The following is a 24,821-nucleotide window of genomic DNA, read 5'->3' as shown; positions in this document are numbered from 1 at the left end:
GCCCTCTGCAGGTACAGTTATGTTACACTGACCCTTTCCTAAACTGATGAAGTCGTTCCGTCTTGATAACCACAAGAATACATATTCGTGTGTTACCCACTTCGGCACACACCGCACATAACTTCAAATACCATTATCATTTTCCTCAAAGCCACTAGTAAATTAATTATTTAGTGTGGAGCGGGGAGAGGAGTTGACATGTCTGAATGCTGTAGTGTTCATGTACCTGCAGAGCTGAAGCTCCCAGTTAATTAACTAGCCTCACTGTTTTATGGAGGTTCATGTGTCTTCGAGACCTTAATAAATCAAGTCTTACTTGGCATTCATCTTCTGTGTAAGGCTGGACAGGTGTTGAACTGTGAATGCTGGTCTGAATTCTGATTGCAATAGCTGGCCACCATGGAACTCAGCCTGTTATTTTTGAAACTAGGTGTTTTGCTCTCAATTTGTTCTCTGCAACTGAGCTTTGGACTGGGAAGTGCCTTTTGTGATGTTTAAATGGCACCTCAAAGTCTTGACCTAATTCACTTCTATGTCTTAGCACAATATCAGGGTGATCATAATGTTTTTAAATACACCAGGTTTTTCCCTTGTAACATTGTTTAAAAAACGGGCTTTTTAACACATACGCACTGATAAAGTATTATTCTGATTAGGGTTGAAATACTCATATAGATACAAAGCGTGCTAGTGCTCCAGAACAAGGACAAACATATAGAAACGTGCTCTCAGTTACCATTCCAAGGAGGCAGTTTATCTACAAATCAAACATCTGGCACACTTTGCTTCAGATTATCCTCTTGATGCACCAAAGCAGCATCTAATCAGCTTTCACTCTGACAAATACAGATTTGTGTCATAAGTGATGTAGGAAATAACCCACAATCTCAACTCTGCTCCTGCAGGAGAACAATAACAATCTTTTCCCATGAAGGTCTAAGGTGTTCCATGTACAAAGTAAATACTAGTGCGTAGAAGAACTTTGCATGGTCTGAAAACTCTGGAGGCATTAGAAACACTTTGTCTATCAAAGGTTATATTACAGTACTGCAGTACTCCAAACAGAATTGCAAAGCCAAATCCTGATCATTTGAACATAAGGTGGAAGTATTACATTTTAAGTACAAATTTAAATGGAATTCTTAGGAGAAACCTGGTAAGACATAGAATAATTTCTCTCACTTTTGGAAAATGCTTACCATTGCATCATTACTAACAAGAAAATGAGCATTTCTGAAATTCAATATATTAAAGCAGTATGCCTTATAATCCTCCCAAAGCTCAATCTAAATAATCGGAGAACTAAAGATTCTGTAATTATACGTAAGAGTTTTACTCAGATTTTCATTCTTGACTGCAGAACTGTGTTAAGACACATTCAGAATTCCTGTTTTGGTTGTTACTTTGCTTACTCAGACAAGCTCTATTGATCTCAAAGAGCTTTGTGTACACATGAAGACTGATTAAAAGCTGAGAAAGGCCACTGATCCTTTGTCTTTAATTTTAAGCCTCAGGGAACCTGATTTATTCTCCTGAACTTTAATTCTGACATTTTTCCCACTTCTAACTCAAGCAGCGGCAGCAGCTTGAAAAAAATCAGCTTCGGAAGAAGTCATACCTTTTTTTTTTCTGAAACATATGATTAGTAGGGAAACTTCCTCTCACTCCAGTGAAATTAAGGAAGCCTTCTGTGCTGTGGTGAGAGAAATGGGCAGTACTGCTCAACTTTTACTGCAACTCCAGGATCCTGGGAGCCAGCTGTTTATAAAGCAACCCAACAGCCCAGGGAAAGAAGTAAATGTTGTGCTCAGTCTCCCCTGCCTCCTCCACACCTTTGACAAAAGGCAGCCAGCTGCAATTTTCAGTCAGGAACTTCCAACACTGGCAGACGGCAGGCTTGAATGCACTCCTCAGTCCTTCACGTTTTCCACAGTTTATATCATTACTGCCATCAGCAACCCGACGGGCATGACTATTATTTATATCATACACAAAAGATGCTGACTGCTTCTGGACAGCTACAACTACAGTGACTGGTCCCTCGCCCAAGGGGTTCGTTGTCTAAGTAAGCGTGACGAGACGAAGGGCTGGGAAGGGGTACAGCTGGAAACAGGCGGCTGAACACGGAGCCCACAGTATCAGTCTCACGGCTCTCACCAGCAACCCCGAAGAAGGCGGCAGGAGCGGAGCTGCGAGCGCTCCGGCCCTTGCGCTGCCGGGCCGCGGGAAGGGGAGTGCCGGGCGGCCGGGGTGGGACACGCGCTGCCTGAGGACCTGCAGCCGCCACAGGGGCTCCCGAGGGCGACCCGTGAGGGAATTAACCCCGCCGCCTTCCCCCCCGCGGCACGCCTGAGGCAGTGAGGACGCTGCCGATGGGCGGCGGCGGGCCGTTGTTCCCGCCGGCGGGCTGCGGCAGCGCGGGACGGGCGAGCTGCGCGCGGGCTGCCGTTAGGACCGTTGCGCCGGGGGGGAGCCTCCGTGGCCACGCGGCGGCAGTAGAGAGCGCGAGGCCGGAGTCCTCTCTATTGTTGTGGCGGAGAGAAGGGCCTTGGGGAGAGGCGCTCTTGCCGCGCTCTCGGTGGTAGAAGGCGTCATCACAGTGTGACGGCGGCTGTGGTGGTGGCGGGTAGGCGGTGGGCGGAAAGCTGTGTCCGGCTCGGCTCGGTACCGTATCGTACCGCGAGGGAGGGCGAAGGCGGCCGCGGGCCGAGGGGAGGCCGCGGCGGGGGTGCTGGGCCCTTGCGTGGCGCGCGCTTCTCGCCGTGGGAGCGGAGGGTGACAAAAAGGCGGGGTTTCCCTCAGGCCTCGCTCCGGTGCCTGCCCCGGGTTTTCTCCTTCCAGAGCAGTGTTTCTGAGGCAGAGCCTTGTTGCTGAGCCTAATGGGGTTTCTCCTTCCAGAGCATTCCTGTTAAGATTGCTTCCGTAAAGACATGACTACGCAGGTAAATGAAAACACAGCGTTAATTAAAATAATCGCTAGCTTGATTTTTTTTTAGGCTGCTCATACGTAATATTAATTATTTTTTCTTTCTAGTACGGTATTCTCTTCAAGCAAGAGCAAGGTGAGAAAACACTAACATGTATTAAATAATATTGGTCTTCTTGGATGATGTAAAATTGATAACGGCAGATATACTTGTGAGATGACCTGCATTATGTTTATATTAAGTGTAAATCTGAATAACTCAAAAATAGCTATGCTGTTTTTTCAACAGTGACCTTGGTGAACAAAATACATCATGTGTTTTGAAACAAGGAAAACAGTGACAAGGCTCTCAGAGCACCAATAGACCTGAAGAGCGAGGAGTCCGTTGCCAACATTACAATCAGCAATTTTAGCATTACCAAAACTGGTAGTTGTATTCCATCATAAGAAAACACTTAATTTTCAATTTCTATGCTTATACTCTCTTTTAGCTCACGATGATGCCATTTGGTCAGTTGCCTGGGGAAAAAATAAAAAAGATGGTTCTGAAACAGTGATCTCTGGTTCTTTGGATGATCTAGTGAAGGTCTGGAAGTGGTGAGTGAAGTGCTCCGTATTAACCAGTTTTAAGCCTTGGAAGTAGTCAGTATGGAGACAGAGCAGTCTTGAATTTCCATAGTCTGCAGGGATGTTAGATGTTACATCAGGGAAGGGGTAGCCTGGCACACAGAACTGTTCTCTTGAGCAAGCTTATCTTCATCAGTGTGTGCTTTCTCTTGGAGTGGTAGCATTCTAATGTGTTTTAATTTTTGAAGAATGTGAACCCTTTTGAAAATGCACATCAAATTTTACATGTCGCCTCCCAGAGAATAGTACAACTTGATGTATCTCTAAACCAAAGAATTAGAAATGCAACTTCTTACGAGACAATGCATTGGCAGCATGTGTACTGTGAAAGGAATAATGGGAATAGAGTAGAAGAGGAAATTACATCTTCCTTTTTATAAAAAAAAAAAAATCCTCATAATCCTCATACAAGTGACACTGAAGTGTGCTTTTGCAAAGAAATTGTTCTGTCTCTCAGCCAAACTATGTGCTTCATTTTAACGACATGAGTAGCTCTGTTGTGATTGCAAAAACGTTGGTCGTTGTGTTTCATGCTACGCTGACAGATTAACAGTCTGCTGCGTAAGTGCCCATCTACTGATGTGTAATGGACATTTCAGTGGGACTACTTACCGACTTCAGATGAAGTACATGCTTTGTAGAAATACGGTAAACAATTGATTTGTCGGTTCTTTCCCTTAAGTACAGAGAGCAATTTGTGTGTAGCTATCTTCACATTTCATGGGTGAAGCTGGATTCCCCTTTTATTGAACAAAATGGAGAAATGTGGGTTGTCTTGTTTGTTTGTTTGTTTGTTTGTCTCTGAGGTTGGAGCTCGGTTAAGTACCCCCAGCTATTCATAACTAGGCTTTTCTTTCCCTTGAACAAAAGGAATGATGAAAAATTGGATCTACAATGGACTTTGGAGGGTCACCAGCTGGGCGTGGTATCTGTGGATATCAGCCACACAGGCTCCGTTGCAGCATCCAGCTCACTCGATGCCCATATTCGCCTTTGGGATTTAGAAACTGGCAAACAGATCAAGTCAATAGATGCTGGTCCTGGTAAGACAGCAGTGTTAAGCTGTCTCTGCGTAAGAAGTGTACTTACTCTAGATAGTGAATACTAGGTTTTTTTTTTTAATCTTTGTTGGCAGAAATTGTAGTGATTTTATGAGCTCAACATAAAGTAGTACCAGACAAGTTTACATTTGTTTTTTCACACTACTTATGCTTTTTCATATACATTTAGATATGCTTTTTCCTAGATGCATAAAGCAGAATGGAAACCAGCTTGCTCTTACAGATGTATTGATAAAAGGATATTTTAAAAAATAATTCAAATGCTTATTCAAATTGATTTACAAAGAAAGTCTGAACTTTCTTCATAAGCACTGCACTGCACTGAATTCGTATATGAGTCGTATATGTGATGCTTTTTTTTGCAGTACACCCAATCCTGAGTAAGCAAGTCAAAACACAGTAAAGCTGAAGTCAGGATCAATGTTACCTCCTCCAAGTTGGAGTTCAGGGCCTAAGATCTTATTCTAAATATTTGATTGGTCCACTGGCAATCCCTAATTTAAGAACAATCTTGCAGTGGTTTAGGTAATTAATATTAAGCTTATAGAAAAAAACTGTCAATTACATTGTGCCAAATTAATACATTGTACTGCTATAAAAAGGTATGTTTTTTTAAATTCCGTTGCAAGGAATGTTGATCTGTGTTACATCTGTATATCTGCGTTTCTCCTGCATCTTCTGTGCTTTGCTAGATACTGGTGTTGCTTTCTCTTACTGGTTTAATATCTTTTGGTACCAGGAGAAAAGTAAGAATTTAGACTTAACGCATGCAGTCTTAAATTCTAAATTTGTTGTTACAGGAGGGTCTAATAAGCTCAAAGTGTTACTAGAAAATGTAATCTTTTACTAAATGGAAATAAATGGCTCAAGCTATGCTCCATTAATTACATAGAAGGAAGTTAACTTTCATGAGCTTGTACACTCTTCTTAAGAGTATGTAGTAGAGTTTGGAGTATGAAGAGTAATTAGGGGGTTAAATGTCTAAACAGATGCATACAGAACTTTGTTCAATAAGAACTAGAAACAGTATTCAGCTAACTGATTTTTTCTTTTTAATACAGTTGATGCTTGGTCCTTGGCTTTTTCACCTGATTCCCAGTACCTTGCAACAGGAAGTCATGTGGGAAAAGTAAATATTTTTGGTGTTGAAACCGGAAAGAAAGAATATTCTCTGGACACCAGAGGAAAGTTCATCCTTAGCATTGCATATGTAAGAAGCACAATTGATAATTTCTTATGTGAAATTGCTATTGATGTAGTATGTTTTAAATCAGGTATTTTTGTTTCCATCTATCTCTACATGATACTAAATGACAGCCATACTTGGATAGTTCCAACTGTAAAGTGCGTGACATTCCGCCCCTGCATATATGGAAAATATACTTTGATTTTGCTTATACACATATTGTGAATAAGTCAGCTGAAGTCTTCAGGATTTTTGGAGCCCAGATATCTTGCATAGATCGTATTTGTGAAAAGCTGCCAAGAGGATGTCAGGGAGGTACATAGCATAAATGCAGACAGTTGTTAAGTGCATACTTTTTGTGTTTTATTACAGAGTCCAGATGGAAAATACTTAGCCAGTGGAGCGATAGATGGCATTATCAATATTTTTGATATTGCAACTGGAAAACTTCTGCATACGCTAGAAGGTAATGGTTTGTGTATTTGCAATACCCAAGTTCTGGCTTCATTCCTCAACAAAATTAAAGGATATAATGCAAGTCAGAATAAGATACAACAGCCATGGCATAAATGAATTGATGTTTCTGTCCATTGGACAGTATTTATTTAGTGCCCTGTAACTTAAACCGCTTAAAATATTAGAGGCAAACTGTAAACTCAGGCTTGCATCATAAATGCCTACCTCAAAAGATATAGTCAGTAATGCTTAACTAAGTTCTTAAATTGCAGTTCCTTATATTGCAGTGCAGCACAAGGGAGTGAAGCTAAGCCAAATGTGTGCTGACACGTGTATGATTTTTCTTTTTGCTATGGTATCAGTTTTATAGCAATTTATTCCTGTTTTAAAAAATAGCCAAACATTTTATGTTGTGGAAGACGTGCATTTTTCCTAACAGATAAATAGGCTTTTAATGTTCATGCTGTTTCTGACGAGTTGTATAGTTAATTAAAAAACCCAACCCCTTAAACAATATGAAATCATATTAGAAAATACGACATAATTTTTAATAAAGGTCCACAGCTGAAAAAAAAGATACTTTTTTGTTGCAGTGGACGTGCCTTAACACTCAAAGTTTGGAGTTACTGTCAGTTTCCATTTTATGTTGTGCAAAGAAGCCTGTAGAGGCATAGAGAAAGACTTCAGAGGTTGCTTTCTTTTAACCGGGAATGCTGTTCTTGAGTAGCTTCTTAAGCACTGTCATTAGTAAGAGGAATAGCTACTTTCTAAGCCATATATAACTTTGAATTTCAGGTCATGCGATGCCTATTCGTTCACTGACATTTTCTCCAGATTCGCAGTTACTTGTAACTGCTTCAGATGACGGCTATATCAAAATCTACGATGTGTAAGTTGTTATTTTGCAAGACATGCTAACATGAAAACAGCTATTCAGAGAGGCTGATACTGTAAAAAATATATCAAACGCTCTGCTCTCTATAATTCCCTCCAGCTTCTATAATTCCCTTCAGCTTTTGGTGACTTCTTTATGTAATAAATAATCTTAAATAATAAAATACCCTTCGGTAGTTTTTAAAAAGTGCATAGGTGGATGACAGCCTTAACTTGAAAACAAATTACTTTCCTCATATTTGAAAGGAATACAGGCTAATTGTTTGAGGCAACAGGCTAATTGTTTTGTGTGTCTGTCCTGTGTGTTTGTGTTTACCCATGTTAAACATCAGTTCTGTACCCAAGAAATTATATTTATGACCTATTTCTGTTGCATTGTGCAAAAACTTGGAAGACCCTGGGGAGGAAAAAGTGCTGCTTCAGTGATCTTCGCTCCCCTAAACCTGCATAACTTCACCTACTTCATGGTGAAACTGTTTTGTCCCACCAATGTATCTTCTTAGTGATTTATTTTTATGTTAACCATTTGAAATGGAAAAACAGAATCTGTCTAATATCAGTTCAGCTTGGATGAACAAATGTCCAGAAGTCACCTTCCATGACCTTGCGTTGCACCATTCCTGACTGCACTAGCTAGAGTATATTCCTGTTGCTTTTCCCTTGGAATTCACAAACCAAATGTTAAAATTTGTTCTTTCCACAGGCAACATGCAAACTTGGCTGGCACATTAAGTGGTCACGGATCCTGGGTATTAAATGTAGCGTTTTGTCCTGATGATACCCATTTTGTTTCCAGGTAGTGAGGATTTTTAATTTGTTTATGCTTACTGACAAAAAAAAATACAATTTTATATCTGTAAAGGGAGATGGCTCATAAAAAGTAAACGTGTACAAATCGCAATGGAATCTATAATGGAATAACATACATTACAATTAAAGACTCAAGAGCCAACCTGTGATGTGATACCAGTTATAGTGAATAGTATTTTATACTGTAAATCATCCCACTGCAGTGTAGTTCCCTACAAATGAAGAATATCTAAACCTAAGAGAAGGACAACTTGATTCTAAATAGCTGAAAAATTGCTGTTGATTTAAAAAGTACAACCTAACGTAGTAGTACATTAATCTAGTTGAACTTCAGTGTAAACTCTTAAAACAGCTCAGGCAGTTGGAGGACCAAGTATATGTAACAGGAGTTTCTTTATCCAAAGAACTTGCTTCGAAGAATTTTCTGGCTAAAATGGGAGTCTTCATTTTCATGTTGGATTTTAAAGGTAACTGGAGCCTGGCGGAAGATGCACTCCTTTGCTATTTCATCCCTGTATTTGATGGGTGAAAGAGGGTTTCTTATGTCTACCGTACGAGATCTTTTAACCTTTGCACTAAATAATAGTTAATCTATTAATTTAAACATTGATCAATATTATTTTTCTTTCAGTTCATCTGATAAAAGCGTAAAAGTTTGGGATGCTGGAACGAGAACCTGTGTTCACACTTTCTTTGACCACCAAGATCAGGTATGTCTGCTGTTGCTTTATCTAGGTCACTGGGTTCACAGGAGAACTTGAGTTGTGTACATTTGCGCTTCAACTTGGTCTATAGCTTCGGGGTTGGACTTTAGTTTGCTGTAATGAAATCTTAAAAGTTGTTCATGATTATTTGGCATTTAATATTGAATTAATACTCCAAGTGCGTAGGTTGATCTCTTCCAAGTAATTACATTTTTCAGGTCCAAATAAGGGCAAATCCTGAGTGGCCAAAAGGATTCCTACCAGACTGTATTTTTTTGTCTACGGTCTTACTTATTTCTGTCATCACTTCCACAGCGTGTGCATGTGTAAGGGTGGAAAATACTTACTTAGAAGGATGGAATTATCTAAAAAGATGCTTGAAAGCACCCTTGAAACTTGGGACTTTTTCCTCTTCAAATGTCTGTAATACCTTTTTTTTTTTTTTTTTTTTTGTTCAGTGATAGCTACCCGTGAGGGAAGGGGAAGTTAGGTATCTACCAAGTTAATCTTTCAAAATGTTAGGTGCTAAATAGAATAATGCTATTTTTTAATGTATCATAGAGGAAGACTTAACAAATTCTTTCAGATTTTATTTGGCCTCTTTCTTCCATAGTACTTTTTTGCTGGTAATCTTTTCGATTATTTACAGCTATGGGGGTTTTAGTATTGAAGTACCAAGCAGAATTGGATTTCCAATGTTGTTTTAGCTGTTGTCTATAATGTCCTAAGTTCGTGAAAGGCAGAGATGTATCAGCTCTTGGGAAGGCTGGTTTTTAGGTATTAAAGCAAAATGGTGTACGAGATTTCCCAAAACATGCTGCTGTTAGTATACCCATTCTGCATCCCATGTTAATATGCTGGATAGCCTTCACTCTTCCTGTTGTCATCCTGATGATGGAGATGGGGGTCACTTAAGAGTTTGTGTAACTGCTGTAAGAGTCAGAGGACTGACCTGAATTTTTCCAAGTTTTGCACCGATAAGTAAATGGCTCTTTTAATTAGCCCAAGGATAAACTGGATCAATTCTTCAGTCTGTCATGTGTCAGTCTGCATGAAAAATAATTCCTCTCTTGCTTTCCTGAAAGCACTGTAAAATATTCTTTTCAGAAAGGAAGACAGGATGAGTAGGAGTGAAAATGTTAGGTTTGATTTATGCAAACTGGAGCAAGTACTTTTCAGCCTTTTTCAAGCATCTTTAGATTGTGTAAGCCATTGTCAGTCAGAGTGGAATGTAAGAACTTGTCAGCCTACTAGATGGCAGTGTCCTCTGGTTCATCAACCTCATCTGCTGTTAAAGCAGAAGCCATAATTGGACCAGCTCTCATAACGTGGTCTTAAAAAATCCTCCCTCTTCTGCTTGTTGAGTCAATAAATGACTGCTATGAAGAGATTTTGTGTTGGTCTCCTGTTGATAACCTTGTGTATGTCCTATTTGCAGGTTTGGGGAGTGAAATACAATGGAAGTGGGTCCAAAATTGTATCTGTTGGAGATGACCAAGAAATTCATATTTATGACTGTCCAGTTTAAATGTCTTGACTCAGACCCTTTGATTAACTCTTGTGGCAGTTTTTAGGAATACAACTGTCCTTCTATGTAATTTTTTAGTATGATAAAAGCATTTTAGTAATGCTGATGTGCAAAATCAGATGTTTATATGTAATTTTGATTTTGTTTAGCATGAGGCGGCTTTACTTTTTTAAAAATAAAAGCTACAGATGCAAGTAACTTGTGTCTAATCCTTGGAAAAATGTATTTTTAGAAATATGTAGTCATGGGTGAAGTAACTGCTCAGTTGATCTCCCCTACCTTTATACATAAATAGACTGGAGCTGGAAAGTCTCACAGCAGCTTATTTTAGCAAAAGGAAAAGTGACTGAGGCTACGTGTTGTATGCACGGGAGATGATCGCCTGCCCTCATCTTGGTGTCCCGATGAGGGCAACAGGGTCACTTAAGTTGAACACCTGTTCCGGCAATTGTATGGTGACATGTAGCTCATTCATCATGGTTTAATTTCACTAGAGGGTGCTAGTTGTTTCCAACCCTGACTTAATACAAACTCTAGTGGAAAACAGATGAAAGGAAAAAAGCTTTAATGCGGTCAATTCTACTGTGGTATCTTGTCATGTTATAAAACAGCAGCAGTATACCCAACGCATGTGGTTTTGGTTTATTCATCTTAGTTGAAGTAACAACCCTTTCTAGGGAAGGCTGAAATATAGAGCTTGAGCTTCTGAAAAATCAATATTTTATTTGGAACTAGTTGCCTGTATGTAAATTAGAAGTATGTGGGGTACACTCTATACACATCAGAAGGATACCTTATAACCCCAAGTTACACTTATATAGAGCTAAGCAGCTGAAGAAATGCTACTCTAATACAACAAAAGAACACAGGGAAAAGTGCTATAATGCAAGCAGTGAGGCATGCACAAAATGCTTTTAAAGTACAAAAATGAGACAGGTACTAGTGTTGCAGCTAACACAAAGATGAACATGAAGAACAATCTAGACTAGGTGATAGGAGTCTGAGCTTAGAGAAACTTAATTTAAATAAAGGGGGTTCTAGAGGGGCTTAGGAAGTACAAGAGAAGCATGATAAAATGTGAAGAGTTCTATTTATTAGAAGTTATTTTCTGCTATGTTTTATTCTATGAAATTAATTTTCCAGTATGAAAGTATTTACATAAGACACTCCACTTAGCTTCTATCAATATTGCCAAAGTCTTATATAAATAGCATAGGTGAAATAAATTGAGAACTTTCACAGCAAAGGAAAATGTATACCAACTTGGTTCTCAGCTGTGTGACATTCGCTTTATATATAAAGACTACAAGAACACAATATAAATTAGTTACAAAAAGGTGATACTGACAGCGCAGCAACTCAATTTGCTGAACACAAAAACCACAAGCAGTGGCTATTACAGCCATGCAGTTTTCATTGTGAAAATTTACATTTTAGATGACATCCATTCCACCTTGCTTTAAGATGTCTGACATTGTACTCCTGTTCTTGGACCCTCCTCATCTTCTTCATATACTTCTCCCCCACTGTTACGGTAGGTTTGCTCACTTGGATCAAAATCTTCAAGGTCTACCTGATCCATCTCATCTGTAATCATAACATCTTCTCGGGGAGGAAGCAGAGCCTCCAGCAGACACAGTTTCTCCCTTGGGAGCCAGTAGTGCTCTGGGAACTGGACCTACAATTTAGGGTTTTTTAATGAATAGTTACTCCTGATGCCAACACAGATATCTTTGTTACAGAAAAGCAGTCAACTTACCAAAAATTGTATAATTAAGCTGCCTTTATCCATTGGAGATTTGTAGATAGGCATCCCTTCATTGTAGATACACTTTAGGTCACCATGTTTTATCACTTCACCTACACAGAGGTAAGGAGTGGCACGTAAGCTTACATAACGGACACTTCATAACCATGAAAAGCGGGGTTCTACGCAAGCAGTGTTCCCACAGCACTTGAGGGAGACTCCCAAGCAACTCACAGAAAAGGCTGCAGACTGAAAAGTGCTCAAGCCAAGCTATACAGAAGTAAGGCCATTTAGGCTACTTCCTCTACTGTAAGACAATCAGCTTCTGTTAGCACAGCCTTCAGGCTGAATTAACAGATAATCTAGTGGGAGTTTAAATTTCTGGCCTCTTGAATATTCTCCTGGCTATTCACCAACTGAGGCTGAAGTTTATTAAGCAGCATCTGACAGCTTTAGCTTAATTTTGCATGTAATGTTTTAGAAGGAGTGACAAGAAGGACAAAGAAGCAACTAAATTAAATGACTGCAAGTGTAGTTTGAATCTGTTGCATCAACTGGTTAAAAAAACCCAACACCACCACCACCACCCCCCCCCCAAAAAAAAAAAAAACAGTCCAGGCACAATTAAACAGGCAAGCAGTTTATATAGCATCAGAACTCTTAAGACCTACCTGGCCTAGAGGCTATGACAAGAACTCTGTTATCTAGAGTTTCAATGGTCTTTCTGAAACCACATAAAGCCTCTGAGAGTTGAATTCTCATTTTTGTGATTAAGTCATGCCCTCGCCTCTGAAAGACACTGTGATCCTTTTGATCAAGCACAATTATAACATCACCAGGCTCCAGATCAGGCTCCTGGTCACCTTCTCCATGAAATACTATCTTCTGACCATCTTTCATACCTGGAGAAAAGAAACCCATTTATTCTCTGCAGAACTGTAGACTACAATTAGGGACACACAACAAATATACAGTTCTTACCTTTATCAACATGAACTTCTATGATCTTTTTCTCTCTTACAACCTTACAGCCATTGCAGTTGTCACACCTGTCCTTCGGATTTATTCTTTCACCTTGGCCTTTGCATTCTGGACACACAGTTTGGATTTGTTGTACCATGCCAGGTCCAATCTGCTGAACCAGAACTTGCATTCCTCTTCCTTTACACACAGGGCACTTTTCTACTGCCCCTCTCTTTCCGCCATAACCTTTGACAAAAGAGTTAAATTTGATCTCAGTCTATCTTGGTCTCAAAAAGAAGTTACTCTACAGTAGTCAGACTGGAACTCACTGACTTCAAGAGCACCTTTAGGTCAACTTAGAGTAGTTCAGTAATGCATTTCCAATGTAATTGGAATTTAGTTTCCATCACGAAACATGCCCCACAAGTTAGAAGTTTCTACAAGCAAAGGAAAGTCAAGTTTTCTATGCACAGCTTATTTTGTTAGCCTCTGCCCCACCTACCAATACATCTTGGTTTTCAAGGAACTATCAGCATACTGACTTTGAGACCTAGACATTCTATTAATACTTTGGAAAGAATCTGCTTGCTAAATATTTAATAGAGTACTAAGATACAAGACCTCATTAAAATTTACCTCAAAGAAGACCAGTCATTATGGATACTTAATAGCTGTAAAATGAGTTGCGTAATACAAGCTAGACTTCTACCCACAGCAATTAAAAAAAAAAGTTTAACAAAACAGCCATTTATTAAAGTTCCAGATTAAGATACTTTCAATTTAGGTACCCTTAACTATAATTCGCAGTGAGTTTAAGTCTGCCATTAGAACAATAACTTTATACCACTATGCTGAAGAGAGCCTTATTCTTGGATAACCATAAATAAGAACTAAATACCCTGGCAGACTTTTGGGGGGTGGGCAAAAAAATGAGAGAGAAAAATAAAAAAAGCTTAGAGTAAGAGAGGCTCAAAACCACTACTTTTTTTACCTTCACACTTGCCACAAATAACATTCTTTTGCAGTGCCAGTTTCCTTGTAATACCATTATATAAGTCTTCAAGAGATACACCTAACTGGTGCACAACATTTTTGCCTTTAAAAAAAAAAAGAAAAGAGAAAGATTAATTCTGGTTCAGCTGTTTTAAGGACAAATGTTTATTTAAAGGCTTCTATACTTGTTGATACATGCACAGTCTCACTGAAGAAATGTAAAGTTCATTCCAAACTTTGAACACAGCTCAGCCCCCTTAAAAGCATGTGCAGTTCCATCAGCTTCCACTGAGCTGCACCCTCTTATGTCAGAACATAAAGTTTAGCTGTAATTAAGCAAAGCATCATTAAAGCCACCCTATCCCTGCTCCTACCCCTAATTTTATAAGCTTAACTGAAACAGCAAGATGCAAGGACACTACCAGCTTCAGATCTAGTCAATTTAGAAGTTGCTATTATGCCTACCTATAAATTTCCATGCCACTTCATAGCATAATTTTGAAGGTTTTACAGCAAGTTACTACTTGCTCCTTCAACAGATATCGGGCATGGAAAAAGACAAAAATCATACTGTGCTTTTGGTAGCACGCTGTACCGAGTTTCACATAATTTCTCCCAAATATTTTCATGAGATTTAACATTACTGAAGTTTAAGTTGATGGTGTCCTTTGAAGCAAGTTGCCCAAAGCATATGAGCAAGTGAGGCACAGATCTGGAATAAAGGTAACTTACAACAGGTCTAACTCAACTGCTCTAACCTACCAATGTTTCCCCCTCCCCTACAGATTACCCACACCCACTTTAAAAAAAAAAACAAACAGAAGTCATCAGAAAGATTGCTATGGCTATGTCATGTTATCTACTTTATTAGAATCTTAATGCTAGAGTAACTAAAAAAAAAATTAAAAAAAATCAGTTTACTTGCTCTATTGTTGCAACAAGTAATATCCATACTACGTGCACTTAGCAGAACAGCAGTACCATAGCACGGGTGTTTTATGCTTAAGTGCATGGTTAGAGTTTCTAGAACTTGTTTAGAACTGTGTACCTCTTCTCTCTCTATTCATTCGGCCTCCACCACCAAAGAACATGTCAAAGATGTCCATGGGTGAAGAGAAGCTGCCGCCACTCAGGCCTCCTTCTTTAATAGCCTGCTCCCCACCCTGGTCATAGAGGTCCCTTTTCTTTGGGTCCGACAGAACTTCATATGCCTGGGATATGAGTTTAAACTAAAAAGAAAAAAGAAGCTCTGAACAACTATGACCAAGAGGAAAAGTAACCCTCTCATATGCAACTCCATCTTCAGATAGAGCCACTATAGCGCTCTCTTGCAGCATTTGTCTTTTTCCGAAAGGAAACTCCCTAAACAAATGTGTAATAGACTGTAACAGTACACTTTTGTCCAGGAAAACCACCCCCTTTCTCCCTCTCCCCCCTCCTCCCATGTAACCAGTGGGCTTCATTCAGAGTCACATTCAGCTTACAAGCACATGCAAACTACACTTTAATGATTGTAGTAGTTGCAACCATTATACACCTCCAACAAATCCATTTAGAAAGGGGTATGATACTATCCCCAAAGTCTTGGAGGTCCCCAGACGCAAAATGGCCACAGCAGTGCTAGTCATTCTAGAGCTACACAGGGATCCTTCATGCCTGCTGAGCTGCTACATCCAGCTAGAACTAAACAGAGATTTAAGTGACCAGACACTGGTGTTGCTTACTCATCGCAAATAGAAGGACTTAGATACAAATCAAAACATCCACTTTATCAAAAACGTTAAGGGATTTTTTTTAAATAGCCATCAAGAATTTCCTACTACTAGGATGACTAAGTCAATTTTTAAACACAATTTGCTATTATTGAAATCACTACTTCCATTTTAAACATGATTTACTTATGACCAGGTAAAGTGGCGTAAGTAAAAAAAGCAGGCCAAAAATAAAAGCAGAAAAGGTTACCTTTCACTATGTTACATTTAACTAGCTTGAGTTTTGTAAATTAGTGTACTAGATACACAAATATGGAGCTTCTATTCCTCTGTTAAGGTATTATCAGACCAGCTTCTAGGTAAATAATCCTATCGTTCAAGTTTTCCATAGTTCTCCAATTGTGGTGCTCATTTATTCTCCTAGGCAACATGTGGAGCTGAGCAGGTCTCTGCTAATAGCATGTAAAATGGTTTTGTTGTAAACAGTCCACCCATGTGCAGCCCAATGATTTCCTCTGGATAGTTACCTTGTACATCTGCATTAGCATTTTCTGTGAAGAAAACTCATCCTGTTCAGGAACACAAATCCATCCAGTGCAACCCCAGCACGCACAGTAGTGCCGGCAGCTGGATCCACCACTGGCCTTTGCAACATCTGACACAGCACGATGGCCATTAGGACACTAGAAATCCTTTCAGCTTTGCCTGTTTTAACCAGCATCTCTGTAAGAATGAGCTCCCATTGGCAACTACGGGGAGACCGGTAGGAACCGCGTCCAGAAAGAGGAACTAAGGCGTCCCCTCCTGCCACAGCTGGGCCAGCAGGCCCGCTGCCAGCCTCAGGTGTCTTTTACAGACTTTGAAGAACGGGAGCCTTCATTTAATCGCACTGTGCTGCAAGAAGGGCGTTACATCCGTCCTTTAGGCGAAGCAGAATTTTAAAGTAAAGTTAAGGGCGCGCTTTCCGCCTTTGTACACGAGCAACGGCCGCTGTGTGGAAGACCCGCCGTGCCCCACGCACGCGGCTCTGCGCCAGCCCCCGGCTTCTCCCGGCCGAGTCGCCCATTTTGAGGCCCAGCGGGGCCCGCACTAAGCCCGGCCGGCGCAGGCAGAGCCCGGCCCCGGCCCGCCGCGGCTCCGCGCCACCCCGCCGGAGGGGCCTGCCCAGCGCAGGGGGCGCTGCAGGTGCCGCCGGGAGCGGTGCCGCCGGGAGCGCTGCCGCCTCCCCGCGGGCGGGCGGCCTACCGGCCCCGGCCCCGGCCCCAGCCCCGGCCCCCGCCTACCCGCTCGCCCTCGCTGGGGTTCTTGTCGGGGTGGTACTTCAGCGCCAGCTTACGGTAGGCGCGCTTGATCTCCTCGGAGGAGGCATTGGGCTTCACCTGCAGGATGTCGTAGTACTCCGTCTCCTTCACCATGGTGCCCTGCGGGAGGACGCGCCGCGTTACCCCCCGTTACGCCGCCACCCAGGACGCGCGCCCCAGAACAGCCCAGCATCCCGCAGAGGCCCACCGGGCCGCGCTCACCGCCGCGGCCGCCCCGCTCCTGCCGCCCGCTCGCCGATCGCCGTTGCCCCGCCTCTTCCGCGGGTTTTATACGGGCACCGGCCGAATCTTCTGGAATGACGCCGCCCTACGTCACGGCCCTGGAACGGTCTAGAATTCCCGCGTGTGACGTCACCGCCGGTACGTGCAGGGGGAGGAGCCTTTCCCCGCCCTCCCTTTCGGGAGCGTGCGGGTGGTGCGGCGGGGCGGCGCGGCCCGGTGAAGGCTGAGGCGAGCCGGGGGCGGGGGTCGCTCCCCAGCTCCCCCCTGAGGGAGGCGGCCCTCCGGGCGGTTTGTCTCCTCAGGTGTCACCGGTTTTGGTCACTAACGAGTGCCTTTACGGCAGCCGCCTTAACTGGTGGCGGTTTTCCCTCCCTCCTCCCCTGTGGAGTTCGTTACGTCACACCTGGCCGCGGGAGAGCCAGGCGAACACCCTCGTACAAACTTCCCCGCGCCTGGGAAGCGAGTACCGGCAGCGCGTTGGAAGTTGTCAGTTAGTCTGTTGGATTTCGGACGCCTCGTTCCTCAGTATTTTGGGCGTTTTAAAATTAATTGAGCGAATGGTGTGCCCCTGCTCGGCGTCCGGTTGTTACCCGCCCTTTCCTCGAGCTGGCCTGCCGAGAGCGGGCTAGAAAGCTGGGTTAGTTTTCATCTTTCTCCAGGCAACTGAAGGTCTCTAATTAATTATTGACTGCGCAGGTGAAGGAAGGTAACTGGTACTGGTGTGGGAGCTGAGTAAAAGCTCGTTTTCATAGAAGATTACAAATTAATGCTGAAAATCACAAGTGAAAAATACAGAAAAGCTGTAGGAAGTAAGAGCAGATTTTGTTCAAACTCGAGATGGGTATATTTCTATTCCAGGAAGCAGTTCTTTATTCCTGGAAGCAGTTTTATAAAACAAGACCACCGCCTGTGGTTCTGATAACGCAAAGGCTGCAGCGCTCTGTCAACCGCAGTACAGGTAAAAAGTTAAGATGACCGTGAAGAAAAGAACCCTGTTGCATTGTCTAACAGTGGAAAATGGAGAAAAAGGAGGGGAAAAAAAGGCAAAGTGGGTTTTGAATGAAAAATTTTTATGGTTTAAAGCTCTAGTGACCTTAAAATGAACTTCTTACTGTATTTTAGGTAAATACTATTAGAAGATTGAATTAATGCAATCTGTTCTTTGTGTACTCCTGCATTTATTAAGCATGTAGACTTACTAAAGGAGGGGGAGCTAATCTACAGGAAAAAAAACCAAAATAGCAATGAAAGTAACAGTTCAAAACCACAAGAAAGAAATCCATGCTGGTAACTATTACTTTCACTAAGCATAATTATCAGCAGCTGAACATGTAAATCTGTGTTTTGCAATTGTGAAATTATATTGACACGTAAATACAGAAATTATTTTCTAAAATAACTATAGTAAGTTACTCTAAACTGTAGGCTGAGAACTATATATCCCTTTTTTAAGGGAAAAAAATGGTTTATTCTAGTAATGGTCTTCACTTTTAAAGATAAATTAGCTATAATCCTGTAGTCCTGAAGATAATACTCCTGTTTAAGAAGAAATGATAAACCTGTTAATAGCTTTGCAGTAGCTGAATGCTTCAGCAAATGAGAGGATTTCAAAGCACATAATGAATTTCACTGAGGATTGAAATTCAAAGATCAATTTGTAGTATGTTGTAGAGACAGTATATAATTTCTGTGAGTAGAAACCCTCATGTAGGTATATGTAGGTATTGGTAAATACAATTTGAACTCAGACTCTTGGGTGGTTTCTTACTAGTAACAGTTGTTACTAGTAGTAACAGCCAAAAACTTCGCCCGTATGGATCTTTGCTCAAGAGGATTGAGCTGCCTGCTTTGTTTAGTTTCCTTTCCTTTTATTAGAAGGAGCTATCAGGTTGTATTTACTTTATCTTTAATATTAAGTATTTGTTTTCTCCATCTTTCGTTCCAGTTGGTACAACCAAACTCCTTATTTATTCAAAGAATTAGTGGGAAAAGTGGTAAGGGCTGGTGTTTTGGATTAGAAATCCAAAGATACCAGTCCATCCATATTTTTCGCATCATCATCTGCACCTCCTGTATCGCTCTAGTCTGAGAATTGCAGTCATCCCGATACCTGAGGGGAATGCAGTACTTCTCTAGCTGTCAGAAGCAGAACATTTCCTATTTATCAATACAGTATTTATGGAACAGAGTTGGAATCCTCAGCAGCTGATTTTACTCATCTAATTTGTCATAATTAGTCATAAATGTAATACAGCCTTTAGCTGTGCAGACATATTTCTCAGCAATTACAGTGGTGATCCCTTTACTCAACCAACTTGGTGATCGAGTGCGTATATGCTCAGTTCTGTTTCTTTTGCTATGCACCTTACCTCCTTAAGTCTGTGGTTGTTCCTAACCTGCAGTTGCTAACCCGTTTCCCAGATGAACAGCTGATCTCTTTAACTATTCTTTCCCTCCTGCCGCACGTAATATTATGAATCACCTTGTCACTTTTTACTTGCACAGCATCAAATTTGCATGTAGGTGTAAACAGGAAAACAAGCGAAGAATTTCCCTTCTCTGCAAGTAGGCAGGACTGGACTGGGAGTGGGGAATAATTAGATCCTACTGCCCATTCCATTTAACCACCAGAGGACTCTGCCTTCGGTTCTGAAATAGGTATTCCCACTGTTAGCAGAAAACAAGAGTCAAAACACTGCCTCCCGCCTGGCCTTGGGAGCATACAGCATCCTTATATGCTACAAGAATTATACATTTATCTTTTAATCTCTGCTATAGATCACAGAATCTCCTTGTTTGTATTTCCATCTTTTATCTGGCCATATTACCATTTCTCATTAATCATGCCTTCTAAACTGTGAAGCTGTTGTTGGAAGCGGCATCCGGGAGACACAGGTAAGAGTACAATCTGCTGAATTGCAGCTGCAGTTTCTTGCAGCACCCTTGATTTTTGTAAAGAAGTTCCAAGAATAACTTTCATTACAAACACCTGCAAAAAAATCAGGAATCCAAGTGCTTGAAACTTCTATCTGTTTTCAATCACACTAAATTTGCGTAAAGAGCTTCAGTAGTCCCTCCGGAAGGTGAAATCAGAATCACAACAGGCTTTCCTTGGTGTTGAGCTGGATTCTTTCAGCATCCAATCCAGGTATCTCAATTTCTACAAAGCTGTTAGGAAAATACCTTTAAATAAGACTTTTAACCTATGATTTTTAGTCTTATTTAAAATATACTTCAATGTATAACAGTTTCATGTAATGGACCTTTAATGGTACTGGAACTTTTTCCCCATAATTAGTATCTGAAAAGGATGTTTTGTACAGAAGCAAGCTCTTAGGAAAATCTTTTTGTCTGTGATGGAAAAAGTATCTGCAAGAAAATTTAAATGATGGCATTTGTTTTGAGCTATTTTAGGGCAGTATATAGTGAGTGACTAGCATCTTTAGAGGATTTTTCTGAAGCAAGTTTTAATTAAAATGTGCAACAATCTGTAGTAATTAATTTTAATTGCTAGTAATACAGAAGGAGTAAGACCTGTTTTCATAGTACAGTTTTGATTGGTTAAAGGCTGGGCATCTCTAAGTGATTTGGACTTGTAAAAAAGTTGAATGCAATTATGATGGAATAAATGAACACCTATAGGTAAATGTGAAAATGCAAGCTACTTTGAGTCTAAAACAATCTGTTCCTTAGAAAGAAGCGGCAAAATTGTTTCTAGATGTGCCTGTCCTCAGACCAACTGTTGTTTTGTCCTGACAGGATGTTCTGCCTCTCTCCGGTTGCTCAGAAACAGCTGCCTCTTTCTCCAGATGTGCATTCGCAGCTACTATTTTTTTTCCCCTTATGGTTCTCTTCCTTAGTTAGTACAAACTGGTAGTTACAGGAAAATCTAAGATGCTTTTGTTATTGGCACTCAGACTCCAGAAGCTTTGCAGAATCTAATCTGTGTTTTTCTATTGTTGTGGAACAATTCCCTAGAAAGCAGAATGGATTGTTCAGAGAAGCGAAATGAAGTTCCTGTTGCTGTGGCATGGGCAATGAGAGAAAACATTTTTACAGAGATATTGCTACTGGAAATTTCATGAAAAATTAGTACATGCAGCTGGTTATGCTTGTGGATAGCAAAGTGTTTTGTGGGATAAACTGCTTCACCTGACGAATATACATGAGGTAGTCTTGTTGTTTTGGCCTAGAGATGCTCATTTGAGTATGGATAAATTCTCTTCAATTCTGTAAGTATGGGGAGACACAGCTGGGGGTAAAAGTTGTCCTTTTTCTAATCTGAATTCCTTCATTAGAAGTGAATTAGTATAAAAAGTGTATGCGAGTTTAAAAGGATGTTGCTTGCCTGGGGCTTTTCATTATGGAATCTGCCCTCAGCATCTTCTCCTAGCATAAATTTGTTGATCTTTAAGGTATGTGTTGAGACTCATTTGTTTACTAAGACTTAATGGAGGCTTAGCCACAGTAATGTTCGAAGACATGTTTGGATTTAGAATTTTGCTTAAACCCTGAAACTTACTCTCGTTTAAGAGTAACTGTGGAGTTGATTATGTTTTGATTTTAGCTAAAATGTTTTAGAGGCCAAAATTAAATCTTTAATTTTATGAGAAACTGGAAAAAAAAAAAGATGTATGAATGTATTGTGTGTGAAAGCTGTATATAATCAGTAAATGCAGTTAACGACCATTCAGGAACATAGCAGACAGAGGGCTGCAATTAGTAGCAAGTTGAAAAACTGTCAGGCTTTAAGAGGACTGATTTGAAATAATGAAAAAAAGATTAGAAGTGGTGCGATTTTTGTAAATAAATGTAACAAAGCCTTTGAAATAGAAACTGTAAGGGTTATTAGATGTTTTGCTTGTGGTTGTTGTGGGGTGTGCGGTTTTTTTTGTTTTAGACTCGGTGCTGGAAGTCTGGAATAACAATAGGACTACCAGTTTAACATCATGCTTGTACCAAAAAGCATTGCTTTACACCAAGATGTTTGTTACCAGTTACATGATTTAAAAAAAAAAAAAAACCAATCACACAGAGTTGTTTTCTTACATGAGTCAACAACCTGCTTAAACTAGTTGGGATGAACAGCAAGGACCATCCAGAATTGGTATATGCCTCTATTCGTTTTAAATAAATACAAGTTTTACAGTGAAACATAAACATTCTTGCCTTACAAGTAAAGAAATGGGGGAGTACACAGCTATGGGCAGTGTCATGTTGCCGTAGTGGCATTGTGAATTAAACCTGAAACATCCTGTCCCAAACACGAAGGGCTGCCATACACTCCTCCCACGCTGAGGCTGATCTGCGCATTGCGGTTCTGTTGGTTACTGGCCTTAGTAACAACGACGCTTTGTTTTGGCCTCTGTAATATTTCTGTTTGGGATCTTGTGACAGTGCAAGTTTGTAGTGACAGTGTCTTCAACTCTGTCATTCACTAATTCCTGAAAGATACCAATCATAATTGTAGAGCAAAGGACATGAACAGTATGTGAGCTTTATTTGCCTCTTAATTTCCTTCACAGCTTTGTGAGCCTGTCAACGCCCAGAAATCTTAACCTGTAGCTGGAAAAAGCAGCCCATCCCACTGCAAAAATTCAGTCTGAGTCTAGTGCAGTCTTACGCAAGTTGCGTGCAGGTGGCTATAGGCATAAAAGAAAAGGACCATAGCATCATGTAAACTGCAGCATGTAAAAATCATTTGAAGATGAATATCATTCCTCACTGAACTCTACATAAGTTGCTAGCCTCATTTGTTAGGAGTTATTACTTGAAACTTGAAGAATACCTAGAAATGTTGTAACAAAACTACAAAGGCAAATTCTGTGTAGAACTATTTCTTACAACACGATGTTCGTAAGCCTATTGTTAAAATGATAGGACTCTTTGTAGCTGACAATTGCAGGAAACTTACAGTTTAGCACAATCATGTGAGTTTTCTATTACAGTCAAACAATACACAGTCCAAAAGCAACTCTTCTCCACCAGTTCACCCAGATAAATTCCCCTTGCTTTACAGCCTGGCTGCCCTGCAGCTACTTTTGTTACTAAGGGGGTGATTTAGCATCAGAGAATCCTTGATTGCATCAAAATAATTTTCTAACCATCAGTTAGTTTAATGTGAAAAACAAACAAAAAAATCCTTTCTAAACACTATGTATAGAAGAGACGTATATTTGAGATTTTCTGTTTATTTGCTGAAAGTACAAGTTTCAGAGAATTAACAGCCACTTTCTTTCCATGAGACAAGCCTGTCACCTAGCCACTCAACATGCAAGATGCAACCCAAGCAAGGTAATTAGTGGTTGTCTAATTGGATTCCTTCATATAACATAGCATGTAAAACATTTTAGATGACCAGAGGAAGAAAAAACCAACGAGATTTCTTGCAACAGAGTTTAATCCTGTTTTTTCTTTATGATATTTCTGGAAAGCTAGTTGCAAGCCCATGGAAGATACCTAGTGGCTTTCTGCAAGGAATCTTTGGAACAAAGTGGGAATTTGGAGAATTATCCCAAAATGAAGGAACTAAATCAATCCTGACACAAATTAATTTTCGCTACATAAGATGACACATTTTTACCATTGAAATATCCCCTGTTCTGTGTTCAAATATTTTCAAAGCAAGTTTCTGGTGTGAGAATAGACCCCTTAGAATTTCTGCGAAGTTTTCTTTCTTTCCCTTTCATTTCAAATTGCGTTATCTACAATTAGGCATTTGGATATGGTCCGAGATACTCTGGAATAAAAGTCACATCTTTCTATTAAGTTAGATGTTTACTAGCCTTACATTTTCCTAATCGCTATAGCTGTCTTTGTACCACTAAATAAAACATTCTAGATCATGTTCTCTGGCTCTGAAGGCAAATGGCATGGCACAGCTTGCATTCCTCTCTTCCTCCACCGGACAGGGTAGTCATTAACATCGTCTCCCAGTAACAGCCCCTGGCCTGGGTTATCCCCTGGTGTAGGGAAATGCCAGTTTACACAGAACAAAACCATCCCAGGGAAGGTGCTCACAGTGGGTGGCTTGAGCCCTTCCCTGGATCTTTTTTGTTTACTAGTATAGAAGTAGCCCAAGTAGCTAAACTAGACTTTCTTACATCCTGGGAAGTAATTTGTTTAGTCACGTGTAGAAACTTCTACAGTATATGGTAGGCCTGGTTTGGTGAAGTCGATGAAGTGCTGGTGTAGTTGTGATGCTAGAGGAGGTGCTTGGCTGTTGCAGTACTGGGTTTCATAGGTACAATTGACTTGAAGGCATTTCCTAATGTAATTAATCTGCGTTTTCTTTAAGCAAATAACTTCATTGAATGTTCTTTTTTGAAACTGGAGTTAATAAAATTAGAATTGCTTCAACTTCTGTGAACGAATTTGTTGGAAATCTTGGCAAAAGAAAAGATTTGCATCTTAAAGCATTGTAGACTCATTAAAATTCTTCTCATGGATAATTAAAGAAAACTGAATTAAAAGGAAAGTTTAACAGTAAGCAGCTCACAGGCACTGCGACATTTCAAGCATGTTAAAATCAGAAAGAAATAGCTTTTGTAGCTCTAGTCTCCTCCTCTTGTATTACGTGTTGTTTTTTTTAACAAATAACCAGTTACTGTTGGTTTCTTCAGTTGTCCAAGAAGCTTATTTATGCCTGACCCGCACAGTTCTTTAGCATA

At 40.5% G+C, this 24,821-nt stretch overlaps 2 protein-coding genes across 7 annotated transcripts; one reads left to right on the top strand and one right to left on the bottom strand.

Annotated features, from left to right (window-relative positions):
• The first annotated feature begins 2,557 nt into the window (after nucleotides 1-2,557).
• Nucleotides 2,558-10,390, top strand: SKIC8 (SKI8 subunit of superkiller complex). Of its 4 annotated transcripts, none has more exons than XM_075160377.1 (11): nucleotides 2,558-2,626; nucleotides 2,899-2,942; nucleotides 3,035-3,062; nucleotides 3,418-3,523; nucleotides 4,424-4,596; nucleotides 5,676-5,824; nucleotides 6,173-6,266; nucleotides 7,052-7,145; nucleotides 7,854-7,946; nucleotides 8,592-8,670; nucleotides 10,103-10,390. In XM_075160377.1, the coding sequence occupies exons 2-11, from the start codon at nucleotides 2,931-2,933 to the stop codon at nucleotides 10,190-10,192; spliced, it is 918 nt and encodes a 305-aa protein (XP_075016478.1). In that variant the 5' UTR covers nucleotides 2,558-2,626; nucleotides 2,899-2,930; the 3' UTR covers nucleotides 10,193-10,390. The 4 variants fall into 4 exon arrangements, with proteins under 4 accessions (XP_075016478.1, XP_075016476.1, XP_075016477.1 ...); XM_075160375.1 differs by having other exon boundaries at nucleotides 2,578-2,664; nucleotides 2,803-2,942; XM_075160376.1 differs by having other exon boundaries at nucleotides 2,596-2,626; nucleotides 2,803-2,942.
• Nucleotides 10,391-11,263: 873 nt separating this feature from the next.
• Nucleotides 11,264-17,289, bottom strand: DNAJA4 (DnaJ heat shock protein family (Hsp40) member A4). 3 transcript variants are annotated; one of them, XM_075160369.1, is made up of 8 exons: nucleotides 17,131-17,289; nucleotides 16,891-17,028; nucleotides 14,944-15,124; nucleotides 13,894-13,998; nucleotides 12,921-13,148; nucleotides 12,611-12,841; nucleotides 11,952-12,052; nucleotides 11,264-11,870 (listed from the first exon to the last, which is right to left on the bottom strand). In XM_075160369.1, exons 2-8 carry the CDS (start codon nucleotides 17,020-17,022, stop codon nucleotides 11,652-11,654), a joined length of 1,197 nt encoding a protein of 398 aa, XP_075016470.1. In that variant the 5' UTR covers nucleotides 17,023-17,028; nucleotides 17,131-17,289; the 3' UTR covers nucleotides 11,264-11,651. The 3 variants fall into 3 exon arrangements, with proteins under 3 accessions (XP_075016470.1, XP_075016472.1, XP_075016471.1); XM_075160371.1 differs by lacking the exon at nucleotides 14,944-15,124 and having other exon boundaries at nucleotides 17,131-17,180; XM_075160370.1 differs by lacking the exons at nucleotides 16,891-17,028; nucleotides 17,131-17,289 and adding an exon at nucleotides 16,135-16,424.
• Nucleotides 17,290-24,821: the final 7,532 nt, after the last annotated feature.

Source organism: Calonectris borealis, chromosome 11 (assembly GCF_964195595.1).
Source record: "Calonectris borealis chromosome 11, bCalBor7.hap1.2, whole genome shotgun sequence".
Classification (NCBI taxonomy): domain Eukaryota; kingdom Metazoa; phylum Chordata; class Aves; order Procellariiformes; family Procellariidae; genus Calonectris; species Calonectris borealis.
Note: the sequence above shows the minus strand (reverse complement) of the source record. Positions and strands in the feature narration are given on the sequence as shown.